Consider the following 17,665-nt stretch of genomic DNA (forward strand, 5'->3'; position numbering starts at 1 on the left):
AGAAACCGGCCCCAAGGTGAGAGCGAGCTCCTCTGTGATTGGCCGCTGTGAATCTTGTTAGCTTCTGTATGCTAACCTTGTGTGTCCAACACATGTTCCCCCAGGGTGACATGGGCATCAAAGGCAACAAGGGAGTGAGAGGACTCCATGGCCAAGAGGTAATATATCATCCCCATATCCCGCTCAGCTCCTCGTCCTCCTCCAGTTGTTTAGCTGTGCTGGATCGTGCTAAACCATATGACTTATTTCTCCTAAACAGGGTGATAGGGGTCCTAAAGGCCTAAAAGGATTAACAGGTGCCGCAGGGTTTAAGGTAAGATGCTATTCCTTGTTTATTGTTTATATACATGCTAACTTGGCAGCGGTTGTTGGCAGATGAAGACGTAGCGGCGCTCCTCCGTGGCGGGATGCATGTGTGTGAGTGATGGCTGTGGCACAGGCAATGACAGAGCCTCTTTGCTGTGTTCATGCAGGGCGTGCGCGGGTCCCCGGGAGAGATGGGGCCTAAAGGAGCGCAGGGAGAAGTGGTATGTTCTCTGGAAATGAATCCGCTGGATCTGAAGGGATGATCCCTTTTCCTGATCCCAGTCCGAAAAAGTGTTCCCTAAGACATTTTAATGATTTTGTGATTTACAGTAATGAGGAAAAACACAAATCATCTCCTGATTTATTTATTTATTTATTTACATTTCCCAGGGTGCCTCGGGTGAAACAGGATTTGAGGGTATTTCAGGATACCAAGGAGTGAAGGTGAAAACAACTCCTCTACCACTCTCTCTTACATTCAAAGCCAAAGCCAAAGTCTGCTTTATTGTCAATTTCTTCACATGTCAAGACATACAAAGAGATCGAAATTGCGTTTCCTACTATCCCACGGTGGAGACAAGACATATTTTACCAATTAGGTCCACAGACAAACCTAACATTCAAGTAAACAATATAAAAAGTAAAAATAAGAAGGCACATACAGTGAAGAAATAAGAGCAGCAAAATTTGGTAGAAATTGTGCAATTGTGCATACAGTAGACAGTCAATATAATAGTGCAAAAGTCATTCCTTTCCCTCCTCTCATTACTGTTGCATCACTTTTACTGTCCCAAAATGCTTCGATATGCAAGTGTTACTTTATTGCGAGTCTGTTTTGTAGGGACAAGAAGGCCGGACTGGTCGAGATGGACCCCTTGGACCCCAAGGGCCACAGGTATGTTAACTAGCCCCACCATGGGCCCTCTCCTCCACCGTTAGTCATCATTAGGACATTTAAGACCCATGCGCCACCCCTAAACCTAGAAGCCTGCCACCTAGGGGATTGCCCAGGCAGGCAGTCAGACAGGCTTACTTACTCAAGGCATGACTCATTCTGCTCAGGCGGGGGAGCGGAGCCCCGTGGAGGGGTCCTTGTAATTCGCAATTTTTTGGCGCATAAAACTCCGCTTCACTCCACAAACAGTAGTGGCACCTGGAGCAGAGTGAGAGAGATCCTGAGGGGTGGTGGTGGTGTGTGTTTGTGTGTGTGTGTGTGTTTGTGTGTGTGTGTGTGTGTGTGTGTGCGTGTGTGTGTGTGTGTGTGTGTGTGTGTGTGTGTGTGTGTGCGTGTGTGTGTGTGTCTATGTGTGTCTATGTGTGTGTGTGTGTGTGTGTGTGTGTGTCTATGTGTGTGTGTGTGTGTGTGTGTGTGTTTGCGCGTGTGTGTTTGTGTGTGTGTGTGTGTGTGTGTGTGTTTGTGTGTGTGTGTGTGTGTGTGTGCGTGTGTCTATGTGTGTCTATGTGTGTGTGTGTGTGTGTGTGTGTGTGTTTGTATGTGTGTGTGTCTGTGTGTGTGTGCGTGTGTGTGTGTGTGCGTGTGTGTGTGTGTGTGTCTGTGTGTGTGTGTGTCTGTGTGTGTGTGTGTCTGTGTGCGTTGGGTGAGGGTCATGGTGAGTTAGTGTTCCCCCCTCTCAACAACTCTCAATTATCCCCCTTTGACTGAGGCAAACTGATTGGCCACCAGCAGGGACATCAGGGAGAAGGTTCCCCTGCAGAGGGTCTGGGATGTAGATTCCCCAAGGACAGGCCCAAGCCTCTGGGACACGCTTCCCTGACCAGCACAAGAATATTGGAATGTTAGCTGGTCCCACACAGACAGACAACCTCTCGCTCTAGTTTTCTACCATACCTTTTGTATTGTTATTACACAGTTAGGCACTGTACTTTCTTTGATGACTTTCTTAATGTAATAACCCTATAAGAAGACTCCAAGAGAGAGGTTTTGACACACTGCCTGTGCAGTTATGCACCCAATCAGATCCTATTATTTATGGTTTTCTTCGTCTCTCCTACAAAAGGGAATTGTGGGTGATCCTGGCGAGCGTGGAGCTGCAGGCGAGAAGGGAAAACCTGTATGTGTCCCTCCTATTCATTATTTTTCTGGAATGGATTTTTATTTAATCGTTTATTAATTCATTCAAATGAATATTTTTTTACAACTTTGTTTTTAGTATTTGTACACAATCTGACTAATGTGAATGATCTTTTTAAAGGGTGTCCAAGGAAGAAAAGGAAAACCTGGCAGCCAAGGGGAAAAGGTCAGTGCGACTGAAAAGAAACATTTTCTAACAAATGTGCCAATCTATACAACATCAATTTAGTTCAAAGTAATTCTGCACATCAAAAAACGTTTTCAATTTCACTGGAAGTTAATCCAACATAAATAAGACCATTTAACTCAATTAGTACAACAGCAGCAATAAATCATGCCAAAAACCCTTTCCAGTCCCTCATTATGAATTATTATCACGTACATTGCATCCTCCATGTGCCAAAGAATATGAAGAGTGGTGGCTTTAGTGATGTCTCAGGCTTCATTCTTGGGATTGTGATCTTATGTAACCAATATATTTGATCAGTTGTCATTTCGTGTTTGCAGGGAATTGTGGGAGATCCTGGTTTGCCAGGGAGAGATGGAGGTCCTGGTGTGGAGGTACGTTTCAGTTTCCTCTTTTGTCTTATCCTGACATTCTCTCCTCACGTCTAAATCTCTACTCTAAGAGCTTTTTCTTATTCTCACTCTTTAGGCATACCAAGGACCACAGGGCAAAGATGGCAGGGGTGGACAGCTTGGAACTCGGGTAAGTACACACAAGAAATGCTCATTGTGATTTTTATTGTTATTTGTTACTTTTTTTTTTTAATAGAGTGTCAGTCCGTACACTTGTTGGCTAATACACTGGCACTTCTAACAGGGCGAGAAGGGAGCTGTGGGACCTCCTGGGAACATGGGGCCCCAAGGCCAGACCGTGAGTACTCTTTCCTGGCCCCTTAAGGGCCATTTCCATTGGTCTTTCTATCTGAATCAGTTTCAGTGTAAAAAATGGGGCTTCAGGAGTATTCCCGGGTTTCCCAGGATTTCCTCTCTTGCACAGATATCAGCTGGATAGTTCTGCTTTGTCCCTAGAGGCAGCAGAGTGTAGAGAAAGATAAACTTTTGCCTTCAGGTAGATTTATAAAATGTTACTCACTCCAGGGCCCAAGAGGTTACAAGGGCTCGGCGGCGAAGCCAGGAAGGCCCGGATTTATCGGACCCCCAGGACCCACGGTGAGCATTCCGGATAAATATTCCACAGGCCTTTGAAATACAAGTTCATTCTCTCCAAACCACTAAAACATGCCATGCCTCCACAGGGACACATAGGATTACCTGGACGCCCAGGCCCTAAGGTAATGAACTTTATACATTTCACTGCACCGCCAATGGAATCTTTATTGCCTGATTATTTATGCTACGCGGGTGGCTTTTCAGCTGGCAATTTAGCAGTCTGAGTCTATCCCTCACCTGATCACCTGAATGAATGCTGTGTGGTTCACAGAGGATAAACCTCAGCAGTGGCTGTAGCTACCTCTGTAATCTCTACTGTAATGTTGGAGGGCTGCAAACATGGAGTCCTGTGGCTCTGTTCTAGTATTCACAACATTCTTGTCACAGGATTTAAAGCCAAGACACGACTCACATTTATCTTTGTCTATACATGACCATGGAGGTGCACATGTCAAGGTCAGCATAGCACAGCACTGTATCATGTAACAGCATATGGTTTCCATAGTCCTCCTCGGTTCTCGGTTGTCAGATGGGAACCACACATACAGTAAGCCTCCTATGAGTCAAAGCAGGCAGACAATTGAATAATTCTTTGAGCTGTCCAGACGGGCTCAGAGATTTATTTACAATGAAAGGGGTTGGGAGTGTGTGTGTGTGTGTGTGTGTGTGTGGGGTGGGGGGGGGGGGGGGGGTATTTTTAGATTTCCTGGTAAGTCCCAGCCTCAACATCTGGACCTTTGGTTCCTGCTTGCGCTGGAGGCCACTTAAGCACCTGCATTTCATGTTTTCAAGATGCTCCTCAATGACAGCCGACAGGGCTGCTTTCTTCAAAATGATCTAAACACTTGTGAAAGGCTTGTGTCATCTGGTGAGTCAGAGGATTCAAAGTCACATCGAACGAAGATGCTGCTGAACCAAAAGAAATGCCATATATCTGTCCATACGGCACGGAATGTGGGAACATGGCCGCAGATACCAGATTTCGAGGCCTGACGTGTTTTTTGAAATGCGATCGTGTCTGATCTCAGCCTCCCGGACTGCCGAGTGCACAGGCGGCGTTTCAGACAGCCAGCTGGCTCCGACGCAGGTCATACACTACAGAGTGTATGTGACTGAAAGCACAGGCCTCTCTGTTCTATGTCCAGTGACGGTTCTCCATTAGTAGGAAATCCTTTTCAATACGTTCTCTGACGCCAGTTAAAAGCAGCCTCTTGCACCATGTCAGAGCTTTTAAATACGTCTAAACTCTGTTGAAACATACATGGCTTGCATACAAGAACATATAAATGCCATTGCAAAGTGTTCTGCCACAAACGAAGGAACCCTAAAGTAGCGAGTTCAGCCTTGAAGTAAATCTGGTCTTGTACACACATAGATTTCACTGAAGAGTTGCAGCAAAGGCATTTGAGCCAAAGCCAATCATCTGAAATGCCTCTGGTGACTCTGAACAATTGTTTTAAGGTGGATAATGCATCATTGGTTACTCAGATACAAGCAGTGCAATAGATTTAGATCATTAAAATGAAGAGATTTCAGTAGAGAACCTGAAGCAATGATTTAGTGTACACTCAAAGACCAAACATAACTTTGAGATCATAGTATCCACATCTCTGTTTGTATTAACATTTATAACAGTGACAGACAAATTGTAAAGAGGGTGGTGTGACCACAGCTATTGTGTGCTGTACTGATGCACTGTGGTCCAGTACTGTACATCACAGACCCCATGATAAAGCATACTGCAGCTCAGAGGAGGAGGAGGAGGATGGATTTTGACTAGAGGATCTTATCTTCATCTGTCCCCTGCTCTACACCCCTGCCTGAGACTCATCACTGACACTCTTGATCAGCCGACTGAACCAGAAAAAGGACACTCTGACCGCACACAGGACAGAGAGAGAAGGAAAGGATTTCCATACAAAACCTTTCAGCTTCTCAAGGCCTGAAAAATTGTCCTGGGGAGTATTTTTGGAGTCAGGCTGTTGAGCTTCTCTGGCGAGTCTCTGTAATAGACATGTGCTTGCATTTAGATTGAAATCACAGCATGGTGTAGGTATATATTGGATCTAGACATCCTGCTAGGGAATGAACCATACATCCCTGCCATCGTTGTAGCTATGCAGTATAGGCTTCTCGGGTAGAATGAAGGAGCTTAGTCCATTTGTTCGCTGGATGGTGCCAGATCAGTGAGCCTGTGTGCTTTCTCTCTGCTGGTCTGTCTGAAGTCTCAGTGTGCAGGGCGATGGCAGCAGTGTGGTTGGAGAGCAAAAGTTGGCTAGCGATTTCCCGCCCAGAGGTTTGGACGGAGTCGCGGGAGCGGAGTTGGTAGGAGCTGAAACGTCAGCAGAGACTTCTGTTGAATCACTCCCTGTCAGTCAGGTCCACAGACAGGGCCACAGACAGGGCCACAGACAGGGCCACTGCATGATTATGTTGATTGAACGCTCCCATGGCCTGAGAGAAAAAGAATGAATGTGACAAAGAGCTTTGATGGACATGCCACCGGACAGGCCTTAGGGTGGGTATCTTCTCGACACAAACTGACAGCTATGTCGTCTTGAACTCCTACATGGATGAAACTGACTATTCATTCCATGTAGAAAATGTAATTTGGTAAAATGGTGTTTCAATCCATTTTTCATTAAAATAAATGCATTAGAATAATAAATTGATGGTTCTTTCAGGGGGATACAGGTATACGAGGAATCCAAGGTGTAAAGGGTGCAGAGGTATGAAAATATTCCTGGGTGATGACAAGATATTATTTTATATTCAATAATTTCTCTGTGCATTGTTTCACCATTACCTAACATACACTTATATTTTCCCAGGGAGAAAAAGGCAGCAAAGGTCCCAAAGGATGGGTGAGCAATTCCATAATATTTCTATTGAAGCCTTAATTTCATTTAGACAATGTGAACCTGCTAGTTTCAAAGCATTCCGATATGAATAGATTTAGCAGGTCAACACCATGCATTGCAGAACACAATCTTATTACCAAGAGCTTGATCAGGCTCCCGAAATGACACTGACTATGTGTGTGTGTGTGTTTGCATATGTGTGTGTGTGTGTGTGTGTGTGTGTGTGTGTGTGTGTGTGTGTGTGTGTCTGTGTGTGTTTTGACTTCTTATCTCAAGGTTGGTGACCAAGGTCCTCCAGGGTTCCAGGGAGTGCAGGGGGTTCGGGGTCCCGGCGGGGAGCCCGGTCGCAAAGGGCCCGTGGGAAACAAGGGTGTCCAGGGTGAGGGAGGCCCCGTTGGGTTCCAGGGCCCGCCAGGACCACCTGTAAGTGCAAAGCTGGCGGGGGTGGGTTGGGTTGTGCAATGTTTAAGCCATTGAGTAACATGTTTTGGGAGAACTCCACGCAAGTGTTTGGAATAAAGATTTTATTGACCACTGGGATTCGAAATGGAAAGGAATCTTCGCCAGTGTTACCTTAACTAAGCTATGAGTCATGTGGTAAAACAGATTGAAATGCTACATACTGCCGTTCTAAATAAAAATCATTTCAAGCTCTTCTTAAGTGCACCAACGTCTACAAGGCATGTCCACATATCCTCATCTTAGAATTTGTGGCAAAAAGAACTTCTAAAGGTGCTTTGACTTGTCTTCCTGAACTTATGTTCACTCTTTGTTTTCTGTCGGATTTTACCAGATAGTTAAAGCCCCACACCCATATGTCATCAAAGCTCGTGTGAGACCCAGTCGTTCTGGCACTTGGCACATTAAATATGTGGTAACCATTTTGGTGTCAAGAATGCTAATAAATGGTTTCTCATTAGTGTTGGTCTCTCTGCAACGCGCAGGAAAGCTTTTCATTTTGTACGGCAGTAAACCCCGTAATGAGCCTAACGAAATATTGTTGGCGCTGTTTGTTTCTCGTTCATTACTCTGCCACCCATTTTCCTGCCTACCTCTGGGGGTTAAGTGCACTGTTTTCTGTTCCATGTCCCAGACTTGGGTCACAGCCAGTTACGTATGTGGTAATGATTTTCTCTCTCCCCCTCCCTTTCTGTCTCTGTCTGTCTCTCTCTGTCTCTCTCTCTCTCTCTCTCTCTTTCTCAGGGCCCGACCCTCCCCGCGCAACACGTCATCGAGGTCTGCAAGCGCGTGGTCCTCGAGCAGATGTCCACCTTCGCCAACTCCGTGAAGCGGACATGCGCTGCCGTCTGTCCTCTCTACGGAGACGTGCCCATGGGTGCCCCCGGACCCCCCGGACAGAAGGGACCCCCCGGACCACCCGTAAGTCCCCCGCCCCCCCCCCCCCCCACCCACCCTATTTGTCCGTGGCAAAAACATGCACAGTATAGCTGTGCGCCGCTGGGCGTTAGCGTCTGTCAAAAGCAGCACACGCTGTTAAGTCTCTGTTGACAGGCGGAGCACTCTGCAGCCCACAAATGCAGTGTTTCAGGCTTCATTGCTTTTGTGGACCTGCAGCCATAAAACACAGGACCGGATAACGCTCTATACATTATTTATCTTCGCCTCTCGCGGGGCCAACTTACATCGTTCGCCGATATTGTGACAGGCTGCGAGCGAGCGAAAAACACCGGACTGTTTGGCAGAGCGGCCTGGAATTAAGGCGTTCAGAATTTCCGAGTCCCTGTGAAGACAAATAAGAAGTCACAGACGAGACGGGGCACTTGCCGCTGCGTTGAGAACTCTTGGAGAGGACAGCCGTCTGAGTTGGAAGTGGAATGCCTGTTCCCCCATTTGTCTTGAAGGGCTCGTTTGAAGCCCCACAGACATCCTCTTTCCAGTGGCCCTAATGGGGATAAAAGTACATGGGGCCTCAAGTGCAAACACATGATAGGAATAGCCATCAGCCACAGGTTCCTCTGGCTTGACACCACATGACATTCAAATTTACTGCCAAAGCCTTCGAGTGATAATGACATGTAGTCGAGGAAAAATAAATATTCAGAGAAAACTGTCATGCTTAGTTTAAATGCCACATGTATTGCACCAGTATCCATGTATACACAACCATGTCAAATTCTTTACACTTGAAATGTTAGGAGATTATAATTTCTTTAACAGTACTTTAACAGTACATTTCATTGTTTATTGACACTTTGTTTACAATTAATTCCACCAACCTTGCATTCTCATTATAATATTCAACAAAAGTTAACTTTTTTCTTTTTATGCTAGATGCAAAAAGTGTGTATATTAACATGATGTAGCAGTAGAAAGCACACACATAAAGGTCTGAATATGACTGCAGGGTGACCCTGGTACTGATGGTGTTGATGGCGAAGTGGGACAAGAAGGATTCTATGGAGAGGCAGGTGACCCTGGCAAACCCGGATTGCGAGGTAAGGGTCATCATATAGATCATACTCTATTTGGCCTCATAGTCACTGAATACCCATCTGCAATCAGTAATGTTAGTCATTTACACTGGATGGGTGGAACTGAGGTTTACTCATAAATAGTAATTATTTCATAAATGCAACTGTCTCTACATTCAAATATTCTCAGATGAGCTGACATAACTGCACAGTCGAGGACTTGTGATAACAAACATGATATCCAAGAGCAGATGAAGGTGTAGATTTAACAATAAATGAATATCCATGTACAGAACAGAACTAATTGACGTGAACCATGTACTTCTCACACATATTGCAAGATGTACTTAGGCTTCAAGTTATGATGAGAGTTGTGTTTAGACTAAGTAGTGAGTTATAGTATGTGCTTACTTGATATATAAATAGTGTCATTTATTCTTAAGTAGATTGTATTAAGCGTGCTTAAGGACTACGTACTCTGCAATTAAAGTTAAATATGAATGAAGACACTAGAGCTAAGCAGGTGGTAGAGTACCCACAAATGTTTACGATTAGGGATTTACTTTACTAAACCCTAAAATGTGTCATAAATACCCTTAAGTAGGTACTGGAAACCCAAGGGTTTGTTTGCATTGGTATAATCTCAGTAATTCTCTCTATAGGCAGACCATCTCAATGTATTGCTATTTGATCCGCCATGATGTCACATGTATGGTACAGTCCCTCCGCCAAGCCAGTGAAATTGAAGAGTATTTACAAGGCGTTTTATACATTTATTCGCCGATGATCTCAGTAACACACATGGTCGTTAATCACGTCGAACAGCACGTTCCCGTGTACCAGCCTCGTCCCCAGGGCATGCCAGTCCAGCGTGGGGGTCGTTAAGCATCACAGTAAAAGCCTCTCTGTGTCCCAGGTGAGCCAGGAGATCAGGGCGACAAAGGAGCCAAAGGCTACGGCTTGCCGGGTTACCAGGGAGACCAGGGAGCAATGGGTAAATTCATCTCGCTATTTATTCAACATTATGTTTTTCATACCACAATTTGTGACACTCACCTTTCATTGTATGTTGCTTTTGTGTGGAGCAGTGACATCAACATTAAGTACATAAGTACATAAGGTACATATAATATCAGTGTAATACAGACATTTCATCATAATCATTCTGTGTCACACTATTCAATGCCACACCATTGATTGTAATAACCTACATCACAGCCAGCACTGACTAGTGCTCAATGAAAGCACAGTATGATTTGTGTCCAACGCACGTCTTCCAGTACATGAAGAGTTTATACTTCATCCACACCACCAGGTAAGAGGGGCAGGCTTGGACGGGCCTTCAACGGACGTCCGGGAGAGATGGGCGAGAGAGGCCACGGTGGCCGGCCTGGCCTCAGGGGCCATCCTGGCCTGCGCGGCGTTCCTGGGGTGTGCTTGACCACTGGTTGTGCGGACCTCGGCACAGGCGCAAGCGGAGGCGCAAGTGGAGGCGCAAGTGGAATTGGCGTCCCCCAGCCCCAAGTGCCTGCACTCGTGCCCGCCCGACCAGCACCCCGACCCCAGCCACAGTCACCCCGTCGCTTCCGAGGGCGCGGTTAAAACTGTCAACAACAAGACTGAAACAAACAAACAAAAACAAAACAAAGTCACTTTTAGTCACTTTTAAGGGTGGGGTTGGAAGAGAGGAGAAAAAAACCTTGCTGTTCATACAGAGATTTGCCCATGATTTAAAATGATTAAATATGTAAATATATGAGCCAAAATTGTATTGAGAAAGACTGAAACAGACCCACTAGCCTTTTGTCTTGTTCACCAATCAGTCTTTAACATCAGGAAGGGAAAACAACAGAGGAGCTTTGACGAAGACAGGTGGATAATTATTTAACTTGATTTTGAGTGATACTTGGTCATCTCTTTCTGACGTGGAATACTGCTGTTCTTTGTAATAAAATGTGGAAAATAATGACTAGCTTCGCCATGCCACCTTTTCCACTGTCTCTTATGATGAATGAGTTGTACTGTGTTCTGTATTCAAGCAGCGCTGGATCATGAGCATAATTACAGGGTAATAATACTCTCCAATTATGTGATTTCAGATCTATTGTGATAGGAATAAATGAGTTGTAATTACTTAATTATAACACATAGTTACAAGATACACAAACAGATAGCCTTCCAAGGCTTGCCCCAGCACGCAATCAATAAATGTGTCAGATTATGCACACAACATGGTGTAGGGTATTATATTAGCCACAGTGTGGCACGTAGGCTATAATTTGCGAACCAGCATGGGTGTGTGGGTAACAGGTTTTTCTTTGCCCACTTTCAACAGTCACTTATTTCAGTATTTCAGCATTTTCTTCGTATGCCTGGGGCTTTTAAGAAGATATTCTTCTTTCTGTTTCATGTTACCACGTTCGTATATGACACTCTGCTATTGTTTTAACCAAAAAACTTAAGGAGGATTAAATTAATTTGCAATGTGGCAAGGCTACATTGAATTTGAGAAAAGAAACCATTTCAGATGTGAGTCGAGATGTTTGATGTTTGTTGCTTTTGGGTGTCAGAATCTGCTTTGGCGCGTGCATATGAACTCTGCACATGAACTCTAGGTGGAAGTGAGATAGCCTTACACTGAATAATAATTGCAGTTGCAGCATTTACCATCACGATATGTTTGTGTTAGGGTCTACTGTACTTTTGTGTCTCTGTACGCTTCACTCCATTTATTGTAGAGATTGGATATCACTGTGGGCTATTTCTCTGAAAAGCATAAAGGGGCTCTGGACAAAAAAACTAACAAATCTAGCATTTGTGCATGTTTATGTCCAAACGTTCATCAAACAAAACTCACACTTTGGTGCACAATTCTCAATTACAGTATGCTGTCCTGTGACATCCCAAATAATGTCATCTTTCATGCAGCGTCTTTCATTTGTGGAAAACACACATTACATTTTGGTGCCCATTCCTTGTGTTGCTAACATTAAATTATTTTCTTTTGTGCATTTTTCATCTATTATTTTATACACAGTGTCACAATCTCTTTCTCTTGCCATTCTGTTGTATAGAGTATATTCCCTTCTCCCCACCTACCCTGAGAAGACACATAAGTATGCATGCGTACGGTTAGGTACTCTGAGGATATGGCACTGGAGTGGAGTGCTATTTTCGTGTTTCTTTCGCTGACTCGCGCTCATGGACGCCTACTGCACCTGACCGTTGTGTCCAGAGCTTCCGGTGTAATTAGGCCTCCTCCATGAGGCCCCTCATTCCATTCCCACTCACAGTCCTGAGGGGTGAGAGAGAGAGAGAGAAAGGCCACACTGAATGTTTGGGGTGTTTGGATGTGTTTTTCTTTTCTTTCTTTTTCTCAGTCCTGTTTCCTGGCCTCCCTCTCTTCCTCCATCTCTCTTTCTCCTCTCTCTCTCTTTCTCTCTCTCTCCAGGTTCCTCTTCTGAGAGGTCATAATTTTTCTCTTGAATTCAGATGACACCTTCCCCCAATAGCAGTGGATGTCTCTCTCTCGCACGCGCGCGCTCTCTCTTCCTTTTCCGTGGTGTTCTGTCTCTAGTGTGTTACAGCCAGTTCCTTCCATGGAAACTCTTAATATTTTGCTCCATCTCTCTTTCCCCGATGCCTCAGCCCAATCGCTTGCCTCAGCACCACTTCGAGCAGATCTCCCCGATGCAAACCACACAAGTGATCATGCTAATAGTCGTTTATTGCATGGAATTATAAACCATTACAGCTCAACTACTATCCTTCGCCAAAACAAAGACTGACTGTTGCTTTTGCTGAGGTTCACAGTAAGGCCAATAAAAGACGGTCTTAAAAAGAGAAAGTAGCTTTATTGTGCTTCTGGTTAACCATGATGAACTCTTATTTGGGACCAAATTAGCACTTGAAACTCTGAAAGTGAGAGTGTTAGCGAGAGATAACAGAAGCCAATGGAGGATATTTTATATAACCTCAGAATATTGTGGTTTTGAGATTGGTTTTGCATATCCGTGTCTATACGTCTATGGTCAAGCTGGATGCATTCAGCTATCCGGCCATACAATAACATGACTTGTAATGCAAATCACACATCTTCTGTTTTGAGCATTATGAAACATGGAAACAACCCTGGACCGTGGCCTCGCCATTTGTCTCCCAAGTCCGAACGGAATGCCCCGTCTTTTTTTTTTTTTTGGAGTCCCTACTGTACATTTCAATTACCGCCATGAGGACTCCCCACAAATCTGCAAGGGGGTTTTCCAGTTTTCCAGGTGCTCCTCTGTGTGCGCACATCACGCAGCGCCCTGCAACTCTCTGATTAGACATTCGTCAAGAACGAAGCGGAGCTGCCAGAGTCATGTCAGCAGACCGAGGGCCTCTACGCGACAGCGCTCGGAGTCCTCCAGCCTCCCCAGGCTGATGGAGGGAGCCAGCCGGAGCTTTAGACTCCAGTTTATGTCCAAGGCATTAGCCTGAGGACTTTTTTTTTTTTCACTTACTCAAGCAGAACACCACAAAAGTCTTTTAGAATAGTTCTAGTAACTTTTAATAGCTTCTACGTGTTTTTAAGAAATGCTCTAGCTTACAAATGACACAGAAAAAAAAAGCACAGGGTTGTGTCATTTCAGGTGAAAAAAAAGATGGTCTGCAATGCCAATGCTATTAAAAGCTTTGGTCACTCACATACTTCGAGCTGCAGTGATCCCTTAGCTCCGGTCTGCCTATTACACTCTCACAGCAAATGTTCTTTCATATTTCATGCAAGAATCTGTTGATACTTTTTATGCTCCCAGGAGTTTATCAGGCATCAAATGTGTAGAATGACTCTGGCAACAATCATCCACACATCTGGCACATTTCCTTTTTTGAACAAGTCTAGAAGCAGCAATTCATTGTAAGAGCCCTATTGGCTCAATGCCTTCCATATTTAATAAATATCAACAATCCTTGGTGTAACCAACAACAAAGACCATGCATGAAAGGAACTGTTTACAGCATCAGACAATAACATAAATATAAACTGATCACACATTACTATAACATACCACAAGTAATGTTGACACATCCAAATCAGGACTGTATTGCAGTATAAGGTAAGGTAAGGTATACTTTATTGTCCTGTTTATGATACTATACTGGGCTCTAGCCACAGCATCACTACTTCCACGACACTGTACTACACCATGTAGTCAGTGTGTGTTAATGTAGGAGGTCATGTCACTTTAAAGCTCTATTCTCTGTCAGAGCCTTTGTTGTGTGTAGTCGTGGGTTCGGACTTGTCCATGCTGATTCGGCAGAATCTGAGTTGATGAAGGGTTATGTGGGTGGTAGAGAATATTGCTGCTAGTCTCTACTTCCTAAAGCAGGCCACACATGTCAGTCTCATCAAGCCTCTTACAAACCAGAGCCACTGCTATGAGCAATATGCCTTTGTCCGTTTGGACTGGTGTGACAAATAAACTGGGTTTGTTCTATTTAGTGTACATTACGTTATTTCAGTGTCTGGCAGAATTCTACAAGTCACTGTCTATGCTCTCTTAAATGTTGTACTGAGAGGAGGCCTATAGGCAGTACAGCATGTATGATTAAACCCAGGGACTGGGAATAGCTGTAAAAAGTCAACTCCAGTTTGCATAACAGCAGTATATCAACAGTGTACTGGGTTAAAATAATTCACAACCTTCCTTAAGATTACATCAGTTAATGTTATGCTACCCAACAGAGATTATTTGGACAGCCCAGAGTGGAGGAATGATTCATCGATTTTAATTTTGTTGGTCATCACTGATAGCCATCTAAATGACTTAATTACACAACTGACATTCAAAGTCAATGATGCTGTTCAAGAAACAGATTGCTGCTTATTGAGTTCTTCAAGAGGACCACACACAGCCTAACAAACCCTAAACACAACAAAATGTCCAGTTTAAACAGCTGGAGGGTAAAGGTGAGTGTCCAGTTAAAAACAAACAGATTAAACTTAAAGTATGTCTAATAGGCCGTTTCAAAAAACATTCTGTCCTGTCTAATCCGCAACTCCTTTTCAGAATCCTTCACATAGTGTTTAATCGCCCCGACCATCGTACACAATCCAAATCCCTAAAGCTTGGAAGGATGTTGCCGGCGTTACTACTATTTTCCTCTAGCTCCGACAAAAAGGGGGTTGTCTTTCTTTCATTATTTTTTCTAAGCTTTCCTTATCTGTGTGTCTTTCCACCCACTGTAATTGAGGGTGGCTGCAGTCCAAAAGATCTATGCTGGTGGAACTGAGAGAGACAGACAGGCAGAGAGAGAGAGAGAATAAGAAAAAGAAAGAGTGTTCAAGAAAAGAAAGGGATAAAGAGTGAAAGAGGAAGAGAGGGAGATTAAGAGAGCAAGGGGGAGAGGGTTGAGAGAAGGAGAGACAGTGAGACAGAAAAGTGGAGAGAGGGTGAGGACAAGCAAGAGAAAGAGAAAGAAAGAGGGAGGTTTGAGAGAGAGAGAGGTTTGAGAGAGGGTGAGGACAAGCAAGAGAGAGAGAGAGGTTTGAGAGAGGGAGTGGGAGAGAGAGAGGTTTGAGAGAGGGTGAAGAGGACAAGCAAGAGAGAGAAAGAAAGAGAGAGAGGTTTTGAGAGAGGGAGAGTTGGGAGTTGGAAAGGGACTGGAGAGGGCAGGCTTTCACACTGGAGCAACATCTGCACGGCTGCAGCCTTCTCTTTGCACTCTGCACAGCCTGCCTGTCGTCGCTATGGAACTCCAATGAGGAGATGAGGAGAGAGAGCAGGGGAGCTGCTACAGGAAAGGGTCGTGCCTCAGCCAACCTCGGCATCAGGTAACCTCTGTTTTCCCTTTGCCACACACAGGGCAAAAAACTTGTCTCGTGCCGTAACCCGCAGGCGTGCGTGGATGTGTTTAGGCTCAATGGGCACGTGTCCTTGCCTTCTGTCAGCCTTTCAGCCTCTTCTTTCTCTTCCTCTTCTTAATATATTAATCAAACCATTCATCAGCAGATGCTAACAAAGAAATAACATGTACCCCTAATCCATCCATTTAACTGCTGCTGTCAGGTCATCCCATGCAAATGCATTCAGAAGAACTTGGTCTGTACATGTGTTTTGTGAATGTAGCTAACATATTCTGCAAGTGTTCATGTTCATCTTGGTTTTGCAAGTGGTCAGAGAGCAGTATGAAGTTTGAGCCTTTAATTGAGTTAAAACAGCATATTTCAGACAGATAGGGAGAGAGAGAAAGAGAGAGAGAGAGGGGAGGGAAGCCTGCAGATTCTATGCCTCATGCATTTCATATCAGCTAGTCTCCAGAGGTCATTGAGCGGAGCTTGCCAGAGTGAAAAGCTGCAGACGTGGTGGAGGCATACTGAAGATATTAGGGGTAGTTATCAGTCCCTTGTTTGTGCCACTGTCACATTCAAAGAATGAATGGAATGGTTTAACTCTGACAGAGTATCTGCTCGTCTCCCTTAGATGAATATGTCTTTAATTCAAGAGGATTAGGTACAGTAAGGCACCTCCTCTACAAGAGATGCAATTTTTTGTGCACACATTTTTTGCGCAGGTGAGACAGAGTTTGAAGGCAAAAAAAAAAGGAATTTATTTTGGATCCAACTAGTCCATGTTGTTGAGCAATCTTCACTTGGCGTGGCAATTGGATCTTGGCAATTGGATCATTAGCGAGCTGCAAGGCAACACACCAAGTAGAATCCCCTCTGGGAAGGGAATGGTTTGGTCCACAGTAGAATGTTGGGTTCACGGTTTGGATTATTTGAAATCAATGCAATGGTTTCTGTGATATAATGTTTTGGCTTTGTTTTGGTGCCCCAGGATCTTGGCCGTACTTCACTTTCCCCCTCATCTTGGCAAACCAATTGAACATGCAAAACAGCAGTTGTTGATTTAGAGATCAAATTACCGCCTCAGTACAAACTGCATGAAACAAAAAAATAAAGAGGCAGATCTGGGGGAACAGAAGGCTTCCAAAACAGAATCATTCACCACAAAAACATGGAAAAGGCTAAAAGTGGTCAAAAATGACGTTAGGCATATGCGCATTGCGCCTAATTGCTCCTCCCTTCGTATCCTTTCTTGTCAAATTTCAAGTAAAAAATATTGAAGTTTGACAGAGGATTACGTAACCATAAATTGCGATATTGAATTGCACTGATGGTTTTTTGGTGGGGGATACTTAATGGTTAATGCTCAGGGCAAAAAGGTTAATGCTCTCGGCAACACCTCATCTGGAGAAGTGAGGAGAATCAGCTGTTCAGCTAGGACTTCCTGTCCCCCCCAGCCAGCTGGACAAGACCCTCCAGACTTAGATAAATCTTTAATAAGTATCACTACAAACAAGACCAGTAACTCATCACTGGATTCCAAAGGGATTCTTGATGTCATGTTTCAGTGCAAGGGGGGAAAGATTCCCAGGGAAGCGGCATTGTGGTGATTTTTTTTGAGTGTTTTTCCCCCGTGCTTTTATTGTAGCGCAGGATGTTTTAACACATTGCATTCCAGCAACATTACTATACCTTGTTTTCCTTCATCTTGACCTAGGTGTAGAGCCGTAAAGTGTCTGGAGAACGCCAATAACTTTAAAGGTCAGTGAAAGGGTCATGGTCCACAGAAGTGCCATATGGCAAACTAAGGAACTGACCAGTGGACACGCACACACACACACATGCACACCATACACACACTCAGTCACACACAGACACACGCACAAACATACATATGGTAACACATACAAACAAACTCACTCACGTACACAAAAGTTAACAAAGACACCAAATGAAGCACAGAAACATG

At 44.3% G+C, this 17,665-nt stretch overlaps 2 protein-coding genes across 7 annotated transcripts in view; both read left to right on the top strand.

Moving 5' to 3' along the window:
- The window catches only part of zmp:0000000760 (collagen alpha-1(XXII) chain), a 21,376-nt gene extending 9,498 nt beyond the window's left edge, over positions 1 to 11,878 (top strand). The window contains exons 8-27 of the mRNA XM_042065068.1: positions 1 to 16; positions 105 to 158; positions 260 to 313; positions 474 to 527; positions 697 to 750; positions 1,148 to 1,201; positions 2,325 to 2,378; positions 2,520 to 2,564; positions 2,906 to 2,959; positions 3,054 to 3,107; positions 3,222 to 3,275; positions 3,503 to 3,574; positions 3,661 to 3,696; positions 6,259 to 6,303; positions 6,406 to 6,438; positions 6,712 to 6,858; positions 7,639 to 7,815; positions 8,801 to 8,891; positions 9,784 to 9,861; positions 10,183 to 11,878. The exon at positions 1 to 16 is cut by the window's left edge and continues 38 nt beyond it. Coding sequence (XP_041921002.1) covers positions 1 to 16; positions 105 to 158; positions 260 to 313; positions 474 to 527; positions 697 to 750; positions 1,148 to 1,201; positions 2,325 to 2,378; positions 2,520 to 2,564; positions 2,906 to 2,959; positions 3,054 to 3,107; positions 3,222 to 3,275; positions 3,503 to 3,574; positions 3,661 to 3,696; positions 6,259 to 6,303; positions 6,406 to 6,438; positions 6,712 to 6,858; positions 7,639 to 7,815; positions 8,801 to 8,891; positions 9,784 to 9,861; positions 10,183 to 10,469 — 1,513 coding nt within the window. The 3' untranslated portion in view covers positions 10,470 to 11,878. The remainder of the gene's footprint in view (positions 17 to 104; positions 159 to 259; positions 314 to 473; positions 528 to 696; positions 751 to 1,147; positions 1,202 to 2,324; positions 2,379 to 2,519; positions 2,565 to 2,905; positions 2,960 to 3,053; positions 3,108 to 3,221; positions 3,276 to 3,502; positions 3,575 to 3,660; positions 3,697 to 6,258; positions 6,304 to 6,405; positions 6,439 to 6,711; positions 6,859 to 7,638; positions 7,816 to 8,800; positions 8,892 to 9,783; positions 9,862 to 10,182) is intronic.
- A 3,564-nt stretch (positions 11,879 to 15,442) lies between these two features.
- col21a1 (collagen, type XXI, alpha 1) overlaps positions 15,443 to 17,665 on the top strand; it is a 38,640-nt gene continuing 36,417 nt past the window's right edge. For 4 of the 6 annotated variants that reach the window (XR_006023214.1, XM_042065059.1, XM_042065060.1 and 1 more), the window contains exon 1: positions 15,443 to 15,681. Coding sequence is in view for 4 of the 6 variants with exons in the window: in XM_042065059.1 (XP_041920993.1) it covers positions 15,617 to 15,681 (65 nt within the window). In the remaining 2 variants the exon portion in view is untranslated. Of the gene's footprint in view, positions 15,682 to 17,413; positions 17,458 to 17,665 lie in introns of all 6 variants that reach the window. The other 2 variants (XM_042065061.1, XM_042065062.1) reach the window with 2 other exon arrangements.

The sequence above is a fragment of the Alosa sapidissima genome, chromosome 16 (assembly GCF_018492685.1).
Source record: "Alosa sapidissima isolate fAloSap1 chromosome 16, fAloSap1.pri, whole genome shotgun sequence".
NCBI lineage: Eukaryota > Metazoa > Chordata > Actinopteri > Clupeiformes > Clupeidae > Alosa > Alosa sapidissima.